Source organism: Thamnophis elegans, chromosome 5 (genome assembly GCF_009769535.1).
Source record: "Thamnophis elegans isolate rThaEle1 chromosome 5, rThaEle1.pri, whole genome shotgun sequence".
NCBI classification, from domain to species: domain Eukaryota; kingdom Metazoa; phylum Chordata; class Lepidosauria; order Squamata; family Colubridae; genus Thamnophis; species Thamnophis elegans.
This window is the reverse complement of record NC_045545.1, coordinates 89,186,641-89,208,453: the sequence shown is the minus strand read 5'-3', so window position 1 is coordinate 89,208,453 and position 21,813 is coordinate 89,186,641. Positions and strand designations below refer to the sequence as shown.

Here is a 21,813-nt window from a genome sequence, read left to right as displayed (position 1 = left end):
TCTGGCAACTCTGTGCATGTGCACACTGGGAACAGGCTCCAGCTGTTCATCTGCCTCACTGAAGGCAGCTGATAACTGACATATGGCTCTGACCCCCTCTCTGCCTCCAACACAAAGCCCTCATCAGAGCCTTCCCCAGACTCCAGGACTGGCCCATGTTCCTCCCCAACCTTTTCACTGTACCAATCTGCTGCCAGCTCTGCTGGCAGGCCACAACACCCTCTCTCTGTGTGGGAGTGTCTGTGTCTGTGTCAGTGGTCATGCCAATTGGGAAGGATAGAGTAGAGGTTTCTGAGGAAGGCTAATAAAGAATTGGCTATTACAGTTCAGACTTGACAACCACTTGGAAGGGAACTTAGACCAACCAGGGGAACTGAGGTTCTACACCAGCTGGCTGAAGAATTCTGGGAAATGAAGTCCACAACTCATAAAAAGGACATGGTTCCCCACCCTTGCTTTAAAGTAGAGGCGTCAAACACATGGCCCACGGGCCAGATATGTCACACGCTGGCCACGCCCACCCCTGTTTTAGCAGACTTGCCCTGGAGTTCTGTTTACTATGGGTATGTTACAATGGTGGGTTTCAAAAGTTGTTCGAACCTACTCTGTGGGTGTGGCCTCCTTTGTGGGAGTGGCTTGCCACCCATGTGACCGGATATTAAGATGCCGACGACACTTATCAGAACCACCTTAAATTACCTCACACACAGCACTGGCATGCATAAGAATAGGATGTCAACTTGTTTTTTAAAAGGCATCTTTGGTTTGTGTTAAAACAACTTCAACACACGCAATGTTCTGATTGCACCACAAACGCAGTAGTCATCCTTACCTTCCACAGAGGCACTGAGTTTTATAAATATGAGCATGATAGTGTAGAATAATCATATCCAAGGACCAGTGGTGGGTTTCAAAATTTTTTGGAACCTCTTCTGTAGGTGTGGCCTGCTTTCTGGGTCCACTGGTGGAACCTCTTCTAACCGGTTTGGTAGATTTGACGAACCGGTTCTACCAAATAGGTGCGAACTGGTAGGAACCCACCTCTGGTATGTTACTTGGAACCCTGGCAGTATTTTTATCTCATCTTTATTTTTTCTGAATCTCCATCATCCCGTCTCCAGTAAAAGCATAGGGCCATGATACGATACGAGGGCAGCATCTGTGCTTTTACGGATACCCAGGAATGAAAAGCTACAGTCGTAGTATTCTCATTGGAATACATTATCCCCGAATGAGGTCGTCATTTAATGGAGACGCGCTGGCATAAAACAATTCACTCCTACACTTTGATTGGAAATAATTTATCATCAAGTCAGCTCCTGGAACTATCCTCTGCACTCTGCCAGACGAGGGAGGTTTCCTTAAGCTTCGTTCAATTGCTATCTACCCACTCTTGAGCAAGTGGAAAGATGATACTGACATAAAAGAAGATGCTACCACTGGCCGTCTCTCTTTTGCTTCAAGAGTATCTATTCTGGCTTGCTGCCAGGGGTTGTTATCTGGATTTCACGCATGTGGAGTATGACCAGAATTGGGACCAGAATTTCTGTTGCTAAACAAGGCAACAGTGATAGCACTTACTGCAGAGGTGGGTTCCTACCAGTTCGCACCTATTCGGTAGAATCGGTTTGTCAAATCTACCGAACCGGTTAGAAGAGGTTCCACCAGTGGACCCGGAAAGCAGGCCACACCTACAGAAGAGGTTCCAAATTTTTTTGGAAATCCACCACCGGGCCTTGGATATGATTATTCTACACTCTCATGCTCATATTTATAAAACTCAGTGCCTCTGTGAAAGGTAAGGATGACTACTGCGTTTGTGGTGCACTCAGAACATTGCGTGTGTGGAAGTTGTTTTAACGCAAACCAAAGATGCCTTTTAAAAAACAAGTTTACATCATATTCTTATGCATGCCAGTGCTGTGTGTGAGGTAATTTAAGGTGGTTCTGACAAGTGTCGTCGGCATCTTCATATCCGGTCACATGGGTGGCAAGCCACTCCCATCTGGTCACATGGGTGGCAAGCCACTCCCACAAAGGAGGCCACACCCACAGAGTAGGTTCAAACAATTTTTGAAAACCACCACTGACTTACTGGTAGGCTTATATACCACTTCACAGTGTTTTATAGCCCTCTCTAATCGGTTTATGTAATAAAAAGGCAAAACAATAGAAGACCAACAGGAACAAAGAGAGAACTTTGATTATGAAGGCTTTGTCTACAGGTAGTCCTTGAGTTAATAACCATTCATTTCATGGCCATTCAGAGTAACAATGGCATTAAAAAGGGACTTTGGACTTACAACCATCGTACCATCCCCATAGTCATGTGATCAAAATTAGGCCGATTGGCAACTGGCATGTGTTTAAGGTACTTTGTGTCCCTTAGGTTGTGATTTTTCACCCACCAGTAACCTGGCCAATATTTCCCATCTTTCTACAACCTGATGCTCCCAAGTCATTACCGTAACTTTTGCCTGCTCCAAGGGCGCGTGCCCCTGTTGGGTGGGGTAGAGAGTTCTGTCGTTCCTCACCTTGAAGTCCAAGTTGGCACTTTCATACGGCGTTCCTTTGTTCCCAGAGCAGCCGCTAACTTTCACTGGAAAGGAAAGGAGAAGAGATAAGGATTAATCAAGCTGTTGTTATTAGCCTCATTAGCATTATCAGTATGCTTATTAAGTGATCAGTTGGCAAAATCCTGAACGGAGGATCATAAGCAGGAAGGGAGGGGGGAAAAAAACTAGATCGGTCCCTCCTGTGAGAACTTACAACCTACATTTTGACATTAGAGGAGAGAAAAGGATGGCAGATGGATATCAGCTCTGTATTTGCTTTCCACTGGATATGAGAATTTAATCATAAGCTATTTTTCACACATTCCAGCACAGAACTAGACTAGCTCGGAGAAGGTCACCAGACACGAGTCCCATCCCGTAGGTCCTCAGGTCCTAAATATTTTTGTATTTTATTTTTGCACTCAGCAAACTGTTGATATGGAGCGGAACTCTTCTTATAAGGCAGCCCCCAATGTATGACAGTTTAGTGACTGCGTTCAAAGTTACAACAGCATTGAAAAAAGTGGCATGACCGTTTTTCACACTTTCACACGGCCATTGCATAGCCGTGATCAAAATTCAGATGAATAAAATAACAGAGTTGGAAGGGAACTTGGAGGTCTTCTAGTCCACCACCCTCCTTAAGCAGGAAACCATACATCACTTCAGACAAATGGTTATCCAACGTCTTCTTAAAAACTCCCAGTGTTGGAGCATTCACAACTTCTGGAGGCAAGTTGTTCCACTGATTATTTGTTCTAACTGTCAGGAAATTTCTCATTAGTTCTAGGTTGTTTCTCTCTTTGATTAGTTTCCACCCATTGCTTCTTGTTTTACCCTCAGGTGCCTTGGAGAATAGCTTGATTCCCTCTTCTTTGTGGCAACCCCTGAGATATTGGAAGATTGCTATCATGTGTCCCCTAGTCCTTCTTTTCATTAGACATACCCAGTTTCTGCAACCGTTTTAGCCTTTATATGTTTTAGCCTACCAAGATGCTTGGTAACTGACTCGTATTTATGATGGTTGCAGTGTCCCGGGGTCATGTGATCACCTTTTGTAACCTTCAGACAAGCAAAATCAATGGGGAAGCCAGATCCACTTAATAACCGTGCAACGGACTTAACAACTTCAGTGATTCACTTAATAACTGTGGCAAGAAAAGCTGTAAAATGGGACAAACTCACTTCCCAACTGCCTCACTTAGCAACAAAAATCTGGGGCTCAATTGTGGTCATAAGTCGAGGACTAACTGTGTTTGACTAACCTCAAATACAATCCCTCTTTGCAGGGCAAATTCTGCTGTTTTGGATTTGCAATCACAGACTTCTTCAAATCTCATTACAAAACACATGAATGGGGAAAAATTCGAAAAAAGGAGCTCGCAGTAATGCCCAAGTCCTTCCTATCCTGCTCAGTTCTACTGTGTGTAAAGAGATTGTTTGGATAGCAATAGCAATAGCAGTTAGACTTATATACCGCTTCATAGCCCTTTTCAGCCCTCTCTAAGCGGTTTACAGAGTCAGCATATTGCCCCCAACAACAATCCGGGTCCTCATTTTACCCACCTCGGAAGGATGGAAGGCTGAGTCAACCCTGAGCTGGTGAGATTTGAACCGCCGAACTGCAGAACTGCAGTCAGCTGAAGTAGCCTGCAGTGCTGCATTTAACCACTGCGCCACCTCGGATTGAGATTGTTGTTATAATTAGAGCAGGGTGTGATATATTTTACATACTGATTAGATTTTATGAAACAAATTTATACAGCTGTCCAACTCACATGCAGCTTACAACATTAAAACATCACTCTTTTAAAAACTTTAATCCCCTCACCTGTCCTAGCTCTAGTGAACAAACAAACATTTATTACACAATTTTACTGTATATGATTAACCAACCTGCACACAAACAACACAGTAACCAGCGGTGGGTTTCACATTTTGTTACCACCGGTTCACCATGCGTGCCCCCACTCACTTCACTCATGTGCCCGGCCTTCTGCGTATGCACTTTGCACCTTCCATGCATGAACCCGGCCTCAAAAACATGCCTAAATAGGGAAGCATAGAGCCAGGGTTGTGGGGCAGACCCACCAATGATTTCTGCTACCGGTTCGGGTGGGCTGGTCCGAACTGGCTGAATACCACCTCTAATGGTAACGAAAGAGAGTACCTGTCTCTTACTCGTGGTCTAACCATAGGAAAAATATATCTGTCTGTGTGTGGAGTCCTTGATGCTCTCTGATTTGCTTTTCTCTCAGCAAATCCACTACCTTCTAGCCTGATTATATTATCTAGTTAGGTAATTAAAGGTCTCTGAGAAAACAACCAAGCTCAGAGAGAACCCAGAACCCCATGGTTTAACCCCAAGCTAGAAATAGTCTCTTCTATTGATGCATGTGTGCCTATTTTGACCTGCCAGCTGCCAGCTCTGCTGATTCAGACAAGGAGAAGGTTGGGACGGAACATGGGCCAGTCCTGGAGTCTAGAGAAGACTCAGACGAGGGCTCTGTATCGGAGGCAGAGATGGGGCCAGAGCTGTCTGACAGTTTTCAGCTGCCTTCAGACTCAGACATCAGTGAGGCAGACGAACAGCTGGAGCCTATTCCCAGTGTGCGCATGCACAGAGTTGCCAGACAAAGGGAACAGCTAAGGAACAAGGGTTGACTGGGGAGTAAAGCCATAAGTGGACAGTGAATGGCCCCTCCCATAGGGAATATAAGAGGAGCGAAAGGGCAGGGGTGTTTTCAGGAGACAATTAGTTCATTCCTGCATTCTTGCCAAGTACTGCGGCATCTGAAAGAGATCGGCCTGGCCACTCTCCAAGCCTGATAAAGGATGGTAATTGTGAACTATCTTGAAAGACTGTGGGAGGGGAAAGACTTTGCTGGAGAGGAATTCACTGTAAATGAAATAAAAAGGGTTTATCAGGACGAGGACTTGGCTTCGTGCTGCTGCGAAAGCCTAGGTCAGAACAGTGCCTATGTGTTATGCCTATTGATTAAGTAATCCCACTGCTATCTTTGGCATGGCCCACCATTAAGACTAGTTTGGCCACAAACAATCCTGAGAATCAACCAGATCGCCTATTCCTGGCGTAGATTATGAAGAGGTAGGTCCCAATTCCCAACATGCTATTCAACAAAATGCTTACTGGATTATTTTGACAAGCGACAATGAAACAGATGCCCTGCTTCTGGGCAGCTGAGAGGCAGCTGATTAGCCTCTCAGGAAAACAAGTAAATATATTACGTGATTCTTTGATCATATGCAACATAGCTCTGAGGTTCAATACGTTGTGCGCTAAAAACAGCTCTTAGGTTAAGGAAGTCCTAAACAGTAGGGAGAAAAAAACACATTTCTGCTGCCATGAATTCTTTGGGAGAAAAACTAGATAGGTTTTTGACAGTTCATTTCGTGCTCATGAATCCTAGTCTTCTCTTTGGAGGCTCTTCTGTTTAGAAATTGTCAAAAGAGGAACTTTTAACCAGAAAGATGGTTTAAAGGAAACAAAGATGTTGAAGAAGAGAGAACATGTAGGCTTTGAAGTTGCCCATCAGCTCCCAGGCTGTATTTGTATATACAAATTGGTTACCTGGTCATATCCATTCATATGCACTGAGTCTCGATTTTAATTATACTAATTCTATTTGCGTGTCCCTTGGAGTGCAAGGGGCTCAAACCAGCCAGTCCTAGAGGAGATCAACCCTGACTTCTCTTTAGAAGGCCAGATCCTGAAGATGAAACTCAAGTACTTTGGCCACCTAATGAGAAGGAAGGACTCACTGGAGAAGAGCCTCATGATGGGAAAGATTGATCACAACAGAAGAAGGGGACGGATGAGGTGGCTGGATGGAGTCATTGAAGCAGTCGGCGTGAGCTTAAATGGACTCCAGAGGATGGTCGAAGACAGGAAGGACTGGAAGAACATTGTCCATGGGAGCCTGATGGATCGGACACGACTTCCCAACTAACAACAACAATTCTATTTCTTTATCTTTATCTTTCTTACAGTACTTTGTACATAGACATGCATCTCCTGATCATATGCACAATGCATTTGAATAAAACATGTATGCTTTTTAATTAAAATTGTAGTAGTATCCTACATAAATTGTTTCCTGGTTTGGAAATACAGGTAATTAACAACCATTTGTTGACTGACTGTACAACAACTGTACAACGACTGACTTTATAACATACTGCATTCAGTTTTGGTCACCACGATGTAAAAAAGATGTGGAGACTCTAGAAAGAGTGTAGAGAAGAGCAAGAAAGATGATTAGGGGACTGGAGGCTAAAACATACAAAGAACGGTTGCAGGAACTGGGTATGTCTAATTTAATGAAAAGAAGGACTGGGGAGACACGATAGCAGTCTTCCAATAGCTCAGGGGCTGCCACAAAGAAGAGGGAGTCAAACTATTCTCCATGGCACCTGAGGGTAGGACAAGAAGCAATGGGTGGAAACTAATCAAGAAGAGAAGCAACTTAGAACTGAGGAGAAATTTCCTAACAGTTAGAACAATTAATCAGTGGAACAACTTGCCTCTAGAAGTTGTGAATGCTCCAACAATGGAACTCTTTAAGAAGATGTTGGATAACCATTTGTCTGAAGTGGTGTAGGGTTTCCTGCCTAGGCAGGGGGTTGGACTAGAAGACCTCCAAGGTCCCTTCCAACTATGTTATTCTATTCTATTCAACTGCATTGGCAAAAAATGGATCATTATGATCATTACTCACTCTTACAACTATTGCACTGGGGTCACGGTGACATGCAGTGGTGGGATACAACCAGTTTAACAATTAATTGGGTGAGCGCACACATGCACACTTTGCACACACACCTGCAAGCTTTGCAGGTGCGCACAGTGTTAAAAAACCACCAATTTTAAGCTTAAAAACTTATCTTCTTTGTCAATGCCAGTGAGTAAAACATCTGATGCATGGCAATCTGCTCTGATGCGTGAAATCAGCTGAGCTATAAAACAGGGAAATATAGGACAGGAAAGAGCAGGGGCAGCTGGGCGAGGCCAACTGCTCACCTGAACTTCCAGGAGGGAAGTGGAGAGGAAGGGAAGGAAGGAAGAATGAATTTCATTGCCTGGATATAGCATATATAGTTTTATACTTGTGTTTTATTAATCCGATGTGTGTTGTATGAACATGGATAAATGTTTCCGAGCATAAACAAAATGGAGTCCATGCCACAGTGTGTTCTGCCTGGATTAACTTGCATTAGTCCACAGGTAGCCAGAGCTGGCCTTACAATATTTAGCACACATCATAACTGAATTAGGCTTTTAAAAACAGACCTTAAATGATCTGAGGGAAATGTGTGAAGATAATCATATCTGAACTGAATTTTGGAAACTCCACAAGAAGAGGCCTATGTAAGCAAGATGTTCTTGATAGGAGACTGTTTTGAAGACTTGGCCCAGGTCGTTAGAAAAAAGAATCCATCCTCAAGGAGGAGCCAACATCACTACAAGATGGACATGCGATCTCAATGCTCTGAGATCGCTGTCAAAAATTTTATCGCTGGGTGGTCCAATCGGACCTAAACCGTCCTGCAGAGACGGCGAATGGGAAGGATACATCCTGTTGATCTCAGGGACACCGCAAAGTCCCTGATAGACCTAGAAGAAGTTCTTCTAGCTGGCGATAAAAGCACAGCCCCTAGGCTGATGAAGTTGGGATGGCTCCAAACAGAAGAAAACGGAAAGAGAAAGTGTTTACAGTTGGTGAGGAATTTTTTCCGTTTTAAAAAAGACTGCCTACAAAAAACTTAAAATTAATTTAAATCTGAGAACAGAAAAAATAAGCAGCAGAATTAAGCTTTGAATGGTTTTGGTCAGTGTGCTTTCTTGCTCTTAAATGCTTTTTTTATGGATGGAATTTATGCAAGCTTTTTAAAACAAATGGATTAAGTTTTCTTCTTCTATCTTTTATTATTATTATTTTTGCAACCTATGGACTAAAATTCTCCTTCCTCATTACTACGTGTGTTTTCCTCTTTTTCTCCTCTATTTTACTCAAGAATTTTATTTTTATTTTTTTAACTTGGAATATAAAAAAAAAGAAAAGAAAAGAAGGAAAAAAAGAGAATTCTAACACAGAGGGAAAGTTAGTGCTGCTGCTCGGAGGCTGGAGGCTTGTGTATTGAGAGCGTGTGTGCCTTCCAAGCATGCACTTTGTTTGCATGCACGGCTTGCACACATGCACACAGCTTAAAAACATGGCTAAATAAGACAGCATAGAGCCGGAGTGGATGGGCAGGGCCACTCACGATTTCCGCTACCGGTTTGGATGAACTAGCCCAAACTGGCTGAACACCACCTCTGATGGTAATGAAAGAGATTATCTGTTTCTTACTCTTGGTCTAATCATAGGAAAAATATATCTGTCTGTGTGTGGAATCCACAGGTCGCCACTACCAGTTTGCCCAAACTGGTCTGAACCGGCTGAATACCATCACTGTGACCCTGTACATCAGACAAGAAGGTGACAGTCCTCTTTTATATAATGACAAGTACGGATTTACCAATTGAGTCCAGTTTGATTTGAACATTCAAGTCACTTTGGAAAAATCAATGCAATTGAAACATCAGTATTATCTTGAATCAGTAAGCTGGACTGAATTCAATTTAGATCAATTTAGACCATTATAAGGCGATGTGCATAAATGGAAAATCATTGAATTAGACCAAATTGATTTGGATGTATCAATTGGAGCACTGAGGTTTGATATTCCAAATCTGTCTAATGCTGAATATTCATGTAGCTACAGTAATATTTTTGTGTTTCCAATTAAAGCCCCATTTCTAAATTTGTTTCTTTACACATAAGCTGCGTCTATGCACGGATACATCATCTCCTTTTTTTCTGCACCGCATCTGAGCTACTTCTCTTCCTTTTATGTTACTGAATAGAAAGTGTAAGAATACAAATACAGAATTGTTTTACACAAATCTATTTGTCTATTTGAAGGAGGGTAATCCCCCCCCAAGCCATCTTGAGGCTTCATTAGAACTTGACAATAGGAATTGTCCAACACCCCTTCATTGCATCAGCAGTCCAAACTTCAACCAAACCTAGCTCAGACAAACTCGTAGGATTTGTACATGGCCTATGGGAGTCTGAGAATAGCCAATAGAATACATGTTCTTGCACAGAAACAGGAAGCTCCAGTGCAAAGCCTAAGAGAACGTATAAATACCCCTCACTCTCAATGCCATGTGGTCCTGTTCACTAATAAATGGACCCTCTTTCCAAGCCTCCATTTTGTCTCCAGTGCCTCTCTCCCTGCTTGGAACTGAACCAGATGGATTTTCCTTCCAACAATTCAGACAAGAAAACATGTAAGGATGGTTGAGCTAATTTAGAGTTTTAATTTATTTTACTTGATTTTCACATGCCTTTCAGACCATTCTGATACATGTGGTTTCTCTAGACAGTGTCACAATTCTCTAAAATTGTTTTCAAATTTTGACCTTTGTGACTTTGTACATGGAGGCTGTAGCTTTGTTGTGTGGGTGGGTGGATAGATTCTCTGCTATTGTTTAATATCTCTGGCATAATCATACCAGATGTAAAACAGTTCCATTGATCTATATAAAATCTAGGGTATAGACCTATTAAACAAAAACTAAGTTAGTGGCTGCTCAGTTTTGTTTTCAGTCCATATTCATTCAACACAGAAAGAGAGAGTTCTTCAGTTTGATATATTGGTTAAGGCCCTAGGCACGAGAGTGATAAGGATGTTGAGAAGGGATCAGGTGTGGCTTGGTGTGAAGAAAGAGATGGACTCCAGATCTCTCGTGATAAAGGGACACATTTATTCAGCTGAAGAAAGATGGGTCCTTCCTTAAGATTGGGAAAACCCTGAATACAGTTTGAATATAGATTTCTGACTTTGACTTAGTTATACAGATAGTCCTCAACCTACCATATTTTTCAGAGTATAAGATGCACCTTTTTCTCTCAAGAAAGAGGCTGAAAATCTGGGTGCATCTTATACACTGAATACAGCATTTTTGGCCTCCCGAAACCCCAACCCCTTCACCAAAATGGCTGTGAATAGCCTTTAGGAAGCTTTCAGAGAGCTCCTGGAGGCGGGGGAGGGCAGAAATAAGCAAAAAATGCCCCATTTCTGCTCAATTTTACCCTCCCAGCCTCCAGGAGCACTCTATAAGCTTTCTAAAGGCTATACATGCCTTTTTTAAATGAAAAGCAGGCCCATTTTCATGAAAAACGGGCCAATTCCCCCCCCCCAAGTATTCTGCAAGCCCTCGAAAGGCTATTCATGCCTTTTTTGGGGGGAAAATGTGTCCTTTTTCTCGAAAAATGGGCCATTTTTGGAAGGTTTGCAGAGTGCAAAAACTTTTTTTTATTTGCCTTTTCAAAACCTTGGTGCGTCTTATACTCTGAAAAATATGGTAGTTAATACAAGTGTTCAAAAGAGTGGTGGGTTGCAGGCAGTACGCCCTGGTACGGGCATACCGGTGCCTGCCCAGAGCACTGGGTACCATTCCAGTACGGTGCTCCAGAGGGCCTACCTGCCCACCTGTTGTCCTTACCTGTATTTGAACTCTTTGGGGCTTCCGCGCATGCGCATGGTGCATATGGCGCCTGTGCAATGCTCCCCCGAGCAGCTGGAGTGTTGTGGAGGCTCCCGGAGGCATCGCTGCAGGGTAGGACGCATGTGTGTGCTGCGTGTGTGCGCGCGCACGCTGCATGCATTCATGTGGTGGGTGCCGGGCCCCATTGCACCGTACTGGTTGCAACGGGATCCGGAACCCATCACTGGTTCAAAGTTACAACTGGTTGAAAAGTATTTTCAAATTAGTAGCTCAGATTGGTAGTTATGATGTTGGTTTGAGCTCTGAGCTTGGCGATATGGTTGCAAACATTTCATCCCCATTCGAGGAGACATCTTTCTAGAGGGTTAGGGGTGCAAGGGTCTTGTAACTTGACAGCTTTAAGACTTCCACAGTTCAAATGTCAGAGTTCCTGAGCCAACATGACTGGAGGAGGAATTCTGGGAGTTGAAGTCCACAAGTCTTAAAGCTGTCAAATTTGAACACCCATGGGGCTTTTTTTCTAAAGGGTAGGGGTGCAAGGGTCTTGTACCTTGACAGCTTTAAGACTTGTGGACTTCAAATGCCAGAGTTTCTGAGCCAACATTTTGGTTGCTAAGCAAGAGTGTTGTTAAGTGAGTTTCACCACATTTTTCAAGTTGGCCATGCCCACCCAGTCACATGACTGCCAAGATACTCCCACTCGGTCACAGGACTGCCAAGCTACTCCCACAAAGCAGGCCACACCTACAGAAGAGGTTCTAAAAAAAATTGAAACCCACCACTGCAATGTAGGGTGGTGTAAGGTTTCCTGCTTAAGCAGGGGGTTGGACTAGAAGACCTCCAAGGTCTCTTCCAACTCTGTTATTCTGCTCTGTTCTGCTCCGCTCTACTCTACTCTATTATATCTTAAAAAGTAATGTTTAGTTTGTTTAGTTAGTTAATGCAGAATAATGTGTTTTGGAATCACAGTGAAGATTTCATAATAACATTTATATTATAAGCCATTATAAATCCAGGTGTGCTGGGTTTGCCCATGGACCAACTCAAATATCTGTTCTTATTTTTCTGAAAAAGTTGGAATAATGAAAGTTTCACCAAATCAAGTAACTGATATCTGTCCTAAGGCATCCCCATTTCTCTTGGATTCTATCCTTCCTTCCTGAATATCACTTCTTATGCGGGGAGAGAGACCTATTGACTGCGGGAACGAAATAAATTTTTCATTCATGATGAAGTTCATGTAGGTTATGCTACGATGAGACGAAGGTATGTTTTGATAGGTTGGCATGAGGATCCCTGTCTTGAAAGTCTGAATAAAATATACACATCATTATTTTTGTAATTTTCACCTCAAAACTATGTGTTTATCTCTTTTTCCTGCCAACTATGACCTGTAAAATCATTTTATTTCCTCTAGTTATTTTCAAGAGAGAGAGAGAGAGAGGGAGGGAGGGAGGGAGGGAGGGAGGGAGGGAGGGAGGGAGAGAGAGAGAGAGAGAGAGAGAGAGAGAGAGAGAAGGAAAACAAATCTTCAGACTCCTGTCTTATCAACTGCTGTTTCGCTGGAGATATTTATTTTATTTCAGGGTACAGATTTGGAAAAACTGCATGTTTTATATTATTGTCCTTTAATGCCACGGTTCACTTCCTCGGATACATTTGCAGCGGGAGGAAAGGAAGCATATGAACATTTTAAATCAGTAAATCAAAATAAATGTCCCAGATAAATGTCAATCAATAAATGCTCAAATAAATGCCATTACAAGCTTTTGGCTGTATTTTTCAAATATTGGAAGAACGAGAGGCCCATTTGTGTTCTCTGTGGGAACAAGCAATTCGGAACTAGTTCTGAATAGGGAAGGATCAAAAATTGATCCAATAATCAGGCTGCATTTATCATGCCACCATAAATCTGAACAGGCTGCCATTACACAGTCTTATCATGCACTATTGAAGTTTTAAATCAGAATATATTTGCTTGGCGTATTAATACACAAATGTGACTAGCTTGTTAACAGTGTTCTGTGCCTGTTGTTGTGGCCCACCAGCCGTCAGTGGAGCTGGTGGCAGGCTGAGAGAGTGAGAAGGTTGGGGAGGAACATGGAGTCTGGGGAAGGCTCTGATGAGGGCTCTGTGTCGGAGGCAGAGATGGGGTCAGGGCCATCTGACAGTTATCAGTTGCCTTCGGAGTCAGATATCAGTGGGGCAGAAGAACAGCTGGAGCCTATTCCTGATGTGTGCAGGAGCAGAGCTGCCAGGCGAAGGGAACAGCTACGGAACAAGGGCCAACTTGGTACAGGTGGATGGTGAATGGCCCCTCCCATAGGGAATAAAGAGTAGCAAAAGGGGAGTTAATTACTTCAATTCATTAAGTGAAGATCTGTTCCTGATTTCTTGCCAAGTAATTGCTGCTACAGCATGGAGTTTGGAAGATATCGGCCTGGCAACTCTCCAAGCCTGATGAAGGTCTGTAGTTGTGAAATCTCATGAAAGACTGTTTGCCAGGACTTTGTTGGAGTGGAATTCCCTTTAATTTAAATAAAAGAGGTTTTATCTGGATGAGGAGTCTGCTTCATGATCTTGGGAAGCTTAGGTTAGAACACCTGTATTGTATCCAACTGACCAAAACAATGGGTAATTTTACCTCATGATTGCTTTCTAAATGAGATATTTTTAGTTGTACAGTAGTCCTCAACTTACAATAGTTCACTTAGTGACATTTGAAGTTACAATAGCACTGAAAAAAACTGACTTATGACTGTTTTTCATACTTATGACCATTACAGCGTCCCTACGGTCAAGGGATCAAAATTCAGACCCTTGGAAATGGATTCATATTTATGACGGTTGCAGTGTCCCTGAGAGTCACGTGATCCCCTTGTGCGTCCTACTGACAAGCAAAGTCAATGGGGAAGACAGATTCACTTAACAACCGTGTTACTAACTTAACAACTGCAACGATTCCCTTAACAACTGTGACCAGAAAGGCTGCAAATGGAGGCAAAATTCACTTAACAACTATCTCGCTTAACAACAAACATATTGCTCAACTGTGGTTGTAAGTCGAGAACCATCTGTAATGAGGGAAAGTGGATTTTACCTATTTCATTGTTATAGCTACCTTGATTAATTACTATTTATTTCAAAACCGGTGGAAAATTGGTTTTTGCTATTAGTGAGGCCCATCTCATCTGGCCTGTATTTTCACCTTTTTATTGCCATATAAGTGGAAACTTATATTCTATGTCTGGAAACGTAAAAGTCTTACAAGCGTGACATTTCCTTTCCCAATCAATGCTGTTTATTGCAAAAACACAGGTTTAATGGCTCAAAGAAATAGCTGTTGTTGGATTCTGTTTTAAGCTGCTTCATTGAGGGAAGACAATGTTCCTGGGAAATTCTCTGCCATGTTTGAATACCATTGAAAAAAAAAGTTACAAAAGCAAAACATTGTTTGCAGATTGGCCTCAGAAACTACCACGATCAATTGTACAAGGAAAAGATTGCAAAGACTGAAATTGTCTTGGGAGGGAGTTTACATTTGTTTATAGAAATGCTTGCTTTGGAAATTGAAAATGGCAAGAGTGGTTGAGATTTTTCCCCCCTTCACAAGTATAAATAGGTTTTACAGCCTTCCTTCCTTCCTTCCTTCCTTCCTTCCTTCCTTCCTTCCTTCCTTCCTTCCTTCCCTCTCTCTTTCCCTTCCTTATTCCTTTTTTCTTCCCATCTCCCTCTTTCCTTCCTTCTTACCATCTCCTTCCTTCTTCCCTTTCTCTTTCTCTTCCTCATTCCTTTCTTATTCCCATCTCCTCCCTTCCTTCTTCCCATCTCCCCCTCCCTCCCCTTTCTCTTTTTCTTTCCCTCCCTTATTCCTTTTTTCTTCCCATCTCCCTCCCTCCCTTCTTTCCATCTCCTTCCTTCTTCCCTTTCTCTTTCTCTTTTCTTCCTCATTCCTTTCTTCTTCCCATCTCCTCCCTCCTTCCCTTCTTTCCATTTCTCCATCCCTCCCTCTTTCTTTTTCTTTTCTTTCCTTTCCTTATTCCTTTCTTTCTTATTCCCATCTTCTCCCTCCCTCCCTCCTTTCTATCAGCTTCCTTCCTTCCTTCCTTCCTTCCTTTCTTCCTTCCTTCCTTCCTTCCTTCCTCAAGATCAACCCTGGTTCCTTCCTCCCGCTTCCTCATTAAGAACTTCCTTCCTCTCTCCCTCTCATCTCTTTTCTCCCTCCTTCCCTCCCTTCCATTTCCTTCCTTCCCCTTTCCCTCCCTCCCATTTCCTTCCCTCCTTCTTTCCTTCCTTGTTCTCTCTCATCTCCTCCCTCCCTCCCTCCCCCCTTTCTTATTCAACTGTGATATTTATGCAGAATTGCTCTGCAAAGGAGCAGCCACATAAATGTAATGAATTAAATAAATAACCTCTTCCGGGTTTTACAAACACCAGAAGGAGATCCCTGATTTACTACTGCAATAAGCCCCTCATTGGATTGAGAGTTCCTTCAAGCAAGAAAGTTTTCCACTCATGGTAAGTACTGAACACTCCCAGAGATGGAAATGTTATGACATGTATGCTAAATCAAATTTATTTATTTCACACTTCATAGCCTAATATGTGAACCATAACACTGTTGTACCAGACATCCATTTCAGCATCTTGCAGCGCAGTTCTTCAATTAACATGGATACTTCAGTGCATACGTTAGGAAAAAAAGGATATGCCCAACCTGGCCTATATTACTTAGGATGACAAATAAAATTCATGACACTAGGGGAAATTGCCTTCAAAAAACAGATGTACTGCCTTAAATTGCATGACTAAGGTGTGCGTTGGGGGAAATGGCCATCAAAATGTCTCTTTTTAAAAACCTTTTTAAAAGAATGACTTTTTAGGATAAACATTGCAGGAAACAGGTGGGACAAATGTATCTTTAGAAAAACAAGTAACGGAGTAAAACCAACATGAAAGGATTCCTGCCTCATTATATTATATCCAGCAATTAACTGATTACTGAAGAATATTTTAACAGTTATCAACTGTTGAACAGATTTATAAATTAGGGTTTAGTTTGGCTGCATGAAATGTTAGTCTGAACTAGGATTCTTGCAAAAAGCTTAAGAAATATTGACTTTGCTTGTGGGGAAACTGGGCTGGTTACAAATGGTCATTACACGCCAGTTGTCAAGCATTCAAATTTGGATCACATGATCAAAAATTTTGTTTCTTGTCCTGCCTTCAGATGATTTGGAGAAGAGGTTGAGCCCCCTCTTCTTTCTGGCAGCCCCTCAAATATTGGAGCACTATTATATCGCCCTAGTGATATAATAGCAGTGTTCCAATGGTGGGTTCCTAACAAACCTAGCAGACAACTTTGTTTCCCCAAAAGTGGAGAAGGGAACAAGAGGATCAGCCATATTGGGCTTAAATCTCTCTAACAGAGAGGAAATGATAGAAGGTGTTGAAGCCACAGGAACCCTGGGGGCAAGTGACCATGCAGTATTGGAATTCAACATTATGCAAGCACAAGTAGTATAACAAAGTGAAACTAGAGTCTTGGACTTTAAGAGAGCTAATTTCAATAAACTTAAGAGAGAGCTTGGGAAGGATTCCATGGATGAGAATCTTCAAGGGGAAAACAACTCAAGAAGCTTGGGAAATTTTGAAAAATGAGATTACAAAAGCCCAGTCTAGCACAATGCCAATGAAGAAGAAAAATAACAGCTCCCCAAAGAAACCAGCATGGCTGCATAAAGAACTCTCTGACAAATTGAAAGACAAAAAACATAAGTATAAAAAGTGGAAAGAGGCAGAATTAAGGCAGAATATCAGCAAATAGCCCAAGCCTGTAAAGATGAAGTGAGGAAAATGGTATATGATCTTCTGCTTGAGCAGGGAGCTGGACTAGAAGACCTCCAAGGTCCCTTCCAGCTCTATTCTGATTCTGATTAGTGCTTCTTTCCATTAAACTAGACATAGCCAATTCCTGTAACTGTTCTTTCTATGTTTTAGCCTCCAGTCCCTTAGTAACCTTTGTTGCTCTTCTCTGCACTCTTTCTAGAGCAGTGTTGGAAAACCTTTTCGACACCAAGTAGCAAAAACATGCATGTGCCGGGAAGCTGAACTTCCACCTGGCCCTTCCAGTTTCCAGCATGCAAGTGCAAAGACCAGCATGTGTGCTGGAAACCAGAAACTCAGGTTCCTAGTGGATACTTGTGCTCTGGGGAGCTGCTCTTCTGGTTTTCAGCACTCCCGCGCACACGGAGACCAACTGGCATGTGCGCGCCCAGGGGTGGATTGCTGCCGGTTTTACTCCCGGTTCGTAACCCATGTGCTTGCTCGCTTCACTCGCTCGTGCACTGTTCAATGTAAATTGTTCTTCGTACATGCGCAGAACTATTTACAGTGAACTGTGCATGCTCAGTCACTAAAAAAATGGTGGTGGTTCAGCAGCAGCAAGGAACCGGTTCATGGGCATGGCAGGCATGGCTCACTGCCAATTCTGTGACCCAGGCCCGAATCTCACTACTGGTTCGACTGAACTGGGCCGAACTGGCAGCAACCTATCTCTACGCGTGCCGGAACCCAGAAAAGCAACAGGAGACAGCTGGCATGTCCGGAGAGATGGCTCTGCACGCCACTTCCAGCATGCATGCCATAAGTTCCCTATCTTGGTTCTAGAGTAAGGTGACCAGATTTTAACATTGGTAAAGTGGGACACCATTGACCGGGGAGGAGGTTTCTTGATTAATTTTTTTTAAAAAATCGGGACTTTTTAAAAATTTCGCAGGACGCGGGACAAATTGTTCAAAAGCGGGACCGTCCGGCCAAAAGCGGGACGTCTGGTCACCTTGTTCAGGAGTCACAACACCTTTTTTTATATCATGGCGACCAAAACTGGATGCCATATTCAGGCATGCAGATACATGTCAGCAAACACTATTTCCCCAAACGCCGTGTTTCTTTATTAAGAGAATCTCCCTACTACCCAAGAACGGATTCCCCCCACCCTCCTCCACTAGGTGATTCAGAATAAGAAATACTCTGTCTGCCACTTCAGGCGCAGCCGCTGAGTTCCATTCTGAACCATCATTAACAATTGATAGGACAATTATGGCTTTTTAATGGGACTTTAACTCAACCAATAGGCATCTCTCTGCTTTTAAATTAAAGCAGGGCAAAGGGAAACAGTGCAGCGCACACCTGGGAAAATGAACAGGCATGCGTGGGAGTTGAGATTGTTAGCTAGATTTGTTATTCTTGAAGGTGCAGGAGATTAGCCTCCTAAACATGGGGTCTTGCACGTCTACAGGTAATCCTCGACTTATGACCACAATTGAGCCCAAAATTTCCATTGCTGAGTGAGACGTTGGTTAAGTGAGTTTTGCCCCATTTTCCATCTTTTCTGACCACAGGGGTTAAGTGAATTACTGCAGTTCTTGAATTAGTGACACGGTTGTTGAATGAATCTGGCATTCCCGTTGACTTTGCTTGTCAGGAGGTCACAGAAGGGGATCACACGAACCTCCGGGGACACTGCAACCGTCTTAAATATGAGTCAGTTGCCAAGCATTTGAATTTTGATCCTCGTGACCATGGGAATGGTGCAAAAAGAAGTTTCGGAAGTGTGACAAACGGTCATAAGTTGCTTTTTTCCCAGTGCCATTGTAACTTTGAATAGTCACTAAGCGAGTGACTGTTGCAAGTCAAGAACCATAAGGTAAAGGTTCCCACACACAGGTATGCTAGTCATTTCTGGGTCTAGGTATGGTGTTCATCTCTGTTTCAAAGCCAAAGAGCCAACGCTGTCCACGCATCTCCGTGGTCATGTAGCCGGCATGGCTAAACACCAAAGACACACAGAGCGCTGTTCCCTTCCCACCAAAGGTGGTCCCCATTTTTCTACTTGCATTTTTTAACCTGCTTTCGAACTGCTAGGTTGGCAGAACCTGGGTCAAGTAATGGGAGCTCACTTCGTTACGCGGCCCTAGGGATTCAAACTGCTGACCTTCTGATTGACCAGCTCAGTGTCTTAGCCATTGAGCCACTGTGTCCCTATAAGTCAAGGACTACCTGTACTTAAATTTACCTCCCAGAATTTTTAGCAAACAAGGATGGAGGATGTATGGCCAGATCTTGCTGTACCCGAACTCCTAACCTCCTTCTTGGTAAGGGGCTAATCAAATTATAGTTCAGAAACATCTGGAGAGTTGAAGGGTCCTTGTGAGTTTATGGGAATTGATGTTCAAGTCCATCTGGCGAGCACTATGGGTGGGGCTATAAAAAATAAAGATTAGATTGCAGCAAAGGGATACAGCAAACTCTGGTTTTTGGTTACTATGTAGCGGTTTTCTTGTTTGTAATTACAGGTAGTCCTCAACTTACAACAGTTCATTTAGTGACCGTTCATAGTAACAATGGCACTTAAAAAAAGTGACAGGGCCATTTTGATCTTATGATCTGTATACTGCTCGAGTCAAAAAGAGGGCTGTGAAAACAGACCCCTCACATCCTGGACATCAATTGTTTCAACTTCAAAATGCCACTATAAGGCACTGCACACCAGAACAACACGACACAAGAACAGTTTCCCCCCGGATGCCATCACTCTGTTTAACAACTAATTCCCACAACACTATCAAATAATTTACTAAGACTGTATTACTATTATTCTTCTCTTCCTTACTAGTATCTATCTCTTCCAACTTATGACTAAAACCAAGTTGCTTGTATCTTTCAATTTATATTGTTTTTATTTGTTGCATAATATGATTTGATAGCTTATTAGTAACCTTGACTATCACTAAGTGTTGTATCTTTTTATTCTTGATGAATGTATTTTATTCTCCTTATGTACACTGAGAGCCTATGCACCAAAGACAAATCCCTTGTGTGTACCAATCACACTTGGCCAATAAAGAATTCTATTCTATTCTATTCTATTCTATTCTATTCTATTCTATTCTATTCTATTCTATTCTATTCTATTCTATTCTTCATTCATCTATTCTATTCTATTCTTCATTCCTCTATTCTATTCTATTCAATTCTATTCTTCATTCCTCTATTCTATTCTATTCTTCATTCATCTATTCTATTCTATTCTATTCTTCATTCATCTATTCTATTCTATTCTATTCTTCATTCCTCTATTCTATTCAATTCAATTCTATTCTTCATTCCTCTATTCTATTCTATTCTTCATTCATCTATTCTATTCTATTCTATTCTATTCTATTCTATTCTATTCTATTCTATTCTATTCTATTCTATTCTATTCTATTCTTCATTCCTCTATTCTATTCTATTCTTCATTCTATTCTATTCTATTCTATTCTTCATTCCTCTATTCTATTCTATTCTTCATTCCTCTATTCTATTCTATTCTATTCTATTCTATTCTATTCTTCATTCCTCTATTCTATTCTATTCTATTCCATTCCATTCCATTCTATTTTTCACATTGATGACCATTGTAACATCCTCATGGCCACATGGTTTACATTCTGATGCCTGACAATTGACTCACATTTATGACAGTTGTAGTGTCACGGGGGTGGTGGTGGTATCGTGATCCCCATTGCGACCTTCTGACAAGCAAAGTCAATGGGGTAACCAGATTCGCTGAACAACCTTGTTACTAACTTAACAACTGCAGTGATTCACTTAACACATGTGGCAAGAAAAGTCATAAAATGCGGTAAAACTCACTTAACAATTTTTTTTTCATTTAGCAACCTACATTTTGGGCTCAGTTGGGGTTGTAAGCTTTGGATTACCTGTATTAGTTTAAGGGGTAGGACTGGACTCTGCTGTGTTAGAAATGAAATAGCTTGCTTTTAAAATAGTAAAACTATTACCCCCTCCTTGTTCTGACCTAGGCTGAGAAACCCCTCTTTTATTTATACGGCTGTGAAATATGGACATTCACAGCACAGCTTCACAAACAGTCGGTGAAGATTCCGACAGATGTCTGCTCGAGTTGCCACAGTCTTTCAGGGGAAATGTTGATAAACACACACCTTATCTCCCTTGGAATACTTCCAGAAACCTAATTGCCAAATGCAGAGCAAGGTCAAACTTAGCACAGAGTGAAACAGAACTTTTCAAAGCTTGAACCGACCAGATGAACGTCCTGCAAAAGCTCACATCCTGTTCGCTCCTCTTTTATGTCTTTTAGGTTTCAAAAGTTTTATTTTCTTTTAAAACAAACATTTCATCATTCCTCAATCAGTAAGACATCGGAGTACAATTTTTTGTTTGTGTGTCAAAATAGTTCTAGTTTACCACCAAATTCTTGTCTAGCCTAATGTATACCCCTCCCTCCCCCCCAATCCCCCTCCTCCCCCCCCCCCCAACTTCCCAGAACCCGTACACGGTATGGATTTTTAACAAACACAGTCTAAAATCTATTGAGAAAAAAGAAATAAAGAAATTAATGACATCTCTACATTGATCTTAGCTTCTTCTTGCTGAGCTAACTTTAAACAATTTAAATCATTTCTGATCTTAAGCATAGTCCTCTTTTATGTCTTACGGGAGGGGCCAATCATCTCCAAGCCTTTCTCCTGAGTCAACCCTGTTTTCTTAATTGTTCTTGCCTTCTGGCAGCTCTGTGCATGCGCACACTGGGAACAGGCTCCCTCTGTTCTTCTGCTTCGCTGATTTCAGACTCCAGAGGCTCCGGAGGCA

At 42.2% G+C, this 21,813-nt stretch overlaps 1 protein-coding gene across 1 annotated transcript in view; it reads right to left on the bottom strand.

Moving 5' to 3' along the window:
• CDH4 (cadherin 4) overlaps nt 1-21,813 on the bottom strand; it is a 425,687-nt gene that overhangs the window by 382,048 nt on the left and 21,826 nt on the right. Inside the window, exons 2-3 of the mRNA XM_032219093.1 lie at nt 2,376-2,599; nt 34-36 (exon numbers count right to left, since the gene is read on the bottom strand). Of these exons, the coding sequence (XP_032074984.1) occupies nt 34-36; nt 2,376-2,599 (227 nt within the window). The remainder of the gene's footprint in view (nt 1-33; nt 37-2,375; nt 2,600-21,813) is intronic.